The sequence below is a fragment of the Haplochromis burtoni genome, unplaced genomic scaffold, assembly GCF_018398535.1.
Source record: "Haplochromis burtoni strain Fernald_Lab_line unplaced genomic scaffold, NCSU_Asbu1 Contig_151, whole genome shotgun sequence".
Lineage (NCBI taxonomy): Eukaryota > Metazoa > Chordata > Actinopteri > Cichliformes > Cichlidae > Haplochromis > Haplochromis burtoni.
The window spans coordinates 660,804-666,094 of NW_024582512.1; the positions used below are offsets into that span (position 1 = coordinate 660,804).

General features: G+C 40.4%; 1 protein-coding gene across 1 annotated transcript; it reads right to left on the minus strand.

Moving 5' to 3' along the window:
- Nucleotides 1-3,727: 3,727 nt before the first annotated feature.
- LOC121815196 lies at nucleotides 3,728-4,976 on the minus strand. The gene is made up of 2 exons (XM_042224809.1): nucleotides 4,880-4,976; nucleotides 3,728-4,441 (listed from the first exon to the last, which is right to left on the minus strand). Exons 1-2 carry the CDS (start codon nucleotides 4,958-4,960, stop codon nucleotides 3,728-3,730), a joined length of 795 nt encoding a protein of 264 aa, XP_042080743.1. The 5' UTR covers nucleotides 4,961-4,976.
- Nucleotides 4,977-5,291: the final 315 nt, after the last annotated feature.

Genomic DNA, 5,291 nt, shown 5'->3' on the forward strand with positions numbered 1-5,291 from the left:
GATAGATAGATAGATAGATAGATAGATAGATAGATAGATAGATAGATAGATAGATAGATAGATAGATAGATAGATAGATAGATAGATAGATAGATGTAGCCCCCTCTTAGTTCAGCACCATGGACAGCAACATGCAGTTCAACAGCAGTATCAGTTGCATTTATTCTCGGTTGAAAAAATAAACTTTCTTATCCTTCTTGTCAATAATACGGTATAAAGAAGGTAAAAGGGAGTGCCCACCCAGTGATCCACAGCGTGTGTGTGTGTGTGTGTGTGTGTGTGTGTGTGTGTGTGTGTGTGTGTGTGTGTGTGTGTTCGTGTCTGCATGCTGTATTCTTGTGTTTACATTAATATTGTCCATAGTTTGTCTTTTTGGATCACTGCTGCACAGGGTAGTCAAAAACAAGCCATTTTTTGAGGGGGTGGGATTTTTAGTCTTTGTTGGACAGAGCAGTAAAGAGCTTGTATTAAAGTAGGAGGAGATCAAGGTGGAATGACTTGCAGGAAATGGCCCAGGGTGGAATAAAGCCTGTGCCTTCCTTAGAAGCCTTTTGGCATATGGGCAACCTGCTCAACCAAGTGAGTTATAGTGGCACTCCATCCCAAATAAATAGCTTACCTTATCAAATATCTATGGCCACACATACAGGTAATTCAAACTTTAAAGTTGAGTGTTTTTTCTGTTTACCAACACTTCTAACCATTAATTGATTTCCAAACTTCTGTGAAAAGAAAAATATCATCATAGAGAAGCTGGATTAATTTTCATGAAGAGAAGTCTGTTTGGGTTAAGGCACAGCTACAAAGTACATTGAATTTTCCAACTCCTGACACAGTCTGTTCTTGCAATTGAATGTCTAAACATCAGGTATTCATTCAATAACTTGGGCTAACTTCAGTGAAATGTGAAAACTAAAATGTTAACCCACTTTTGTTTTCTTTTTAATCTCCATCATGACAAAATATAATCTTTGTTAATTTACAGAACTGTTTAGAAATTAGTCTGTACAACCTACACGGAAATGTGTTTTAGCTAACAAATGAAGCCTCACTGTGTAGGTTGGCTGCATTGTGGCTTGGGCCATCAGGGTATTGATCTCCTGTCAATCTTGAAGCTTCTCTCAAATATCGTGTGTCTTTGATCAATGTGAAAATGATTGTTGAAGGTAATGCACCACAAACAGCTGCATCCGCCTTTTTTCCCCTCCACTGCTTATTTAATTCTGTCAAAATTCTCAAACCTCTCCTCTGCAAGTGCAACCATATTTAAAATCCTGCAAAGCCAGTGCGGACATAAGGACCAAGACAGATACTTTATTGCACATCTGGAGATTGCACTTTAAATTTAAAGCTTTTCAAATAATAATAATAATAATTATCACCTTGATCTACAGTTTATGTCCCCCCCTCATTTCCTTCTGCTGAAAGGTTTAGTCAGGCAGTACAAATGCATCAAGCTTGGCCAATTTTAGATTGCTCCAGAGACAGAAAGGCAGACAGCGAGAGAAGAAGAGAGAGAGGAAGACAGAGAGGGATACAGAGAAAGTCACAATGACTTTCTCGCCCTGTTTATGCATGTCTGCCTATTCTAAGCGCCATCGTGTATTGTAAGTAATTATACTCCAGGAGCCACACCCCAGTCTCTCTGTTTGCAGACTTTACTGTGCCCTTGATCACTGTCCCATGACGTTCTCTTCGGGCCCTGATACTGGCTGCAGGATTTCAGACAGATATATTTGCTGTAGGGCTGTCGACTCAGAACCTTGAGGTGCTTTTGGATGCCCTATGAGGGCGGTGGTGGTGTGATGTACAACTTAGAGTGAGTGTGGGTGGGTTGGGCAGAAAAAGGGGAGTCATTCAACATCAGTTTTGGGCTCCAGCGCACTGCAGAAGGGTTGGAGTGTTTTCAAATAGCACTGCAGTAGAAACAGGCTCTAACAAGGAGACAAGCCCATCCCAGTCAGCCCCAGTCTGTCCCAGCCTGCAACCTGCAGTGAGCCCTCCACAGTATTGAAGTGTACCCGCGTGGGGTCAAGGTGTGGACAACCTTAAGTTGCATAGTGTAGAGGTGTACTGTTACATATTCACAGTAAGCTGCAAGGTCAGCGTGACCTTTTATTAAACCGATACGAGAGGATCATAAAAATGAACAGCAGCATAGCAATCTTTTGTAATAACAGAATAACACAAACATATGTAAGACATTCACCTGTAAACTTAACACATAAACATCCTTGCATCAACTGACTAATAATGAAACTAGTCGTTCAACTACAGTTTATAATACCTTGACTGTGTTTGCTTCACATTCATGTGTAAACTATATACACATGAACATACATGCAGTTCATTTGTTTTGCCATTTTGTGTAGAGCCAGAGGTGGTCATTTGCAAAAGTAGTTCACTAATGAAAAAAAAATTGTGCTTAAAGGTGTATTACTGTTGATCAACAAATATCAACAGATGTTGCTGCATCCTGTATCAGAGGTTACCTGAATAATCTTACTTTCTTCAATACTCCCATCTAAAAGTGTCATGAAATACAAAACTAAGTTTCATCTTTCCCATGGGTAGTGGGTCATAATTATTTATTTATTATTTATTTATGTGTTTATGGTTTATATGATTGGTGAACACACGCTCACTTTCTGCATTACATTCAGTTGAGTGATATTTTATGCTTAAAAATGTCCTATGAAATAATTTCATACTCCATATTCTACACGCTAAGTGTGTATTGAAAATAATATATTTGCACTAATGATGACTCTGTAGACTTCCATGTAGTTATAGCTATAGACTTTCAAAGTTATACATACATTTCACTAATAGAAATATTGCCTTTACCTTTTAAATAAAATCTATCTGTCTGTCTGTCTGTCTGTCTGTCTGTCTGTCTATCTATATATACGTATGCATATATCAGTTTTGTACTTTGGTACAACTACACTGAATAAAAAATGAGGGAGTCAATAGCTTCAAGCACAGAGCACATATACCAAAGTCCAAACAACCGTTTAATTGTCAAATCTAAACCTGGTTCTCCCAGAGGTTTCTTCCTGTTACAGTTTTTCTCCATTGGTTTGGCTCATTTCTTGAAACAGAAATTACATTCTCAAAACTCTAAGATCATTTGGCAAAACACTCTTACAGTTTAGCACAACACTATACCTCACCCGCAAAAGCTCATATCTCTTCCAAAACTGTTCACTCAGGCTTCAATCTAAATCCCTTTCGCATTTAAACAGTCAGTGTCTCCAAAATGGCAAAGATCCTTCTCAATAGCTTTGGCTCATTTCTCGACACAGATCGGACATTCTCATCATTCTTGGTGCTTTTGTCAAAATAAACCTGGATGGTTGATCACAACAACATGGTCCACCTGCAAAAGCTCATATCTCTCCTAAAACTGTTCACTCATGTGTCAAAACTACATTTCTTTCTAATCTGAATAGTCAGTGCCCCCAAAATGCATCGTCCCTTTGGCATTGTGTGAGTGCTGCCATACAAAATGTTTAGATGTTTTGTCACTATGGCAGAGGACCAAAAATATACAACAGAAAAGAGTAGCCTCCAAGGTTTGACATCACAGATTGCACTCACACTACCAAGGAAGTTATAACCATTTTTTATTCACACGCAAAGAAAGTTTCATACATATGTAAAAAGAAAATGTACATTACAGTAGCAAATTGTATGAACACAAAATCAAAAAACAAGGACTTATTCAGTGGTCGCGGTACTCATTCTCCCGCTCTTGTCCACTGTCTTCACCCTCCTGATTATTTACACGCTGTTGTCCGTCTGGCCACAGATTCTCGTCCACATCACAGCGGATACTTTCTCTAGCGATGCAACGAGGGAAGACACGGCGTGCATGCCGCAACCATCCCCTGCATTGATCTCCTGTAATGTCGTCACACGCTGCATCCATAGCATGGAGCAGGAACGGCTGATCCTGAGCATGATGCTCATACACTCTCCACCTCCAAGCAGAGAAAAACTCCTCTATCGGATTGAGGAAAGGAGAGTAAGGTGGTAGGAACCCCATGACCATCCTTGGATGCGTTGCAAACCAGCCCCTAATGAGTGGGCTATGGTGGAAATTGACATTGTCCCACACAATTACATGAATGGGTAGGTGAGGCCCTATGAGACCTCTCTCATTTTCAGGGATAAAATCGGTATAAAGGCGATCCAAGAAGATGAGGAGCTTGTGTGTGTTGTATGGGCCAAGACTGGGGATGTGAGTGGCCACACCATTCTCAGAAATGGCAGCACACATAGTTATATTGCCCCCTCGCTGACCTGGGACATCCACTGTGGCCCGGTGGCCAATAATATTAAGGCCACGTCTTCGGCCCTTGGCCAGGTTGAAGCCAGCTTCATCCACGAACACCAGGATGTGAGGGGTCTCATGTCCTTCCAATGCCATTATTCTCTAAAATAGAGTAAAGAACATAAAATCAGTCATACAGAAGAGTCATATACTACAGTTAGACAATTACATGTTCTCCCCACAGGTTCAATATACTACAGGCCACTGCTCCAGTGGTTCTAAACTAGTGATAGGCCCATGAGGAAGTGCTGCAGGGGTATTTGATAGAAAGGGGAGTGGGAAATACTGATGACTTACTGAGATGTTACAGTAAAACCTACAGTATTAGATAGATTTGATTGGGAGACAATAAAATAAGGATTATAATGAGAATTGTATCATACAGTAAACTGCAGTTTTCTGTTGAAATTGTTAAAGTCAGATGAAGCAAATACTGATTCTGAAATCAGGTAAAGGAGGTATTGAAACCAAATAAGTGAACTACTGCTTACTGTGATTACAGGTAAGGTTATAATGAGAGACAACCAGTAACTGACTTACATTTACATACTGGTAGCGCAGCTCCTTCACTCTGTCAGAGTTCCTCTCAAATGGTACCCTGTAGATTTGTTTCATTGTCATCTGATGCTTCTTCAAAACCCGTCTATTGTGGAGATGCTTAATGTGTTTATATTCTGGAATATATGATTGTCCTGAAGGATGGCATCACGGATCTGTCTCAATGTGATGGCATTATTTGCGGCCTCTTTCCCCTATTCCTCCACCACGCATTCTCAGTCCTCCATTCTTCTTCTTCTTCTTCTTCTTCTTCCTCCTCTTCCTTGAGGAAGCGCTTCCCCTTGTCCGTTTGCTTGGCCTTGTCTATCCATGTTCAAAGATCGGACTGGCTCTGGTCAAGCTCTATATATCTGTGTTTGGCAGCACACAATCATGGAACACACCTGTGTGTGAC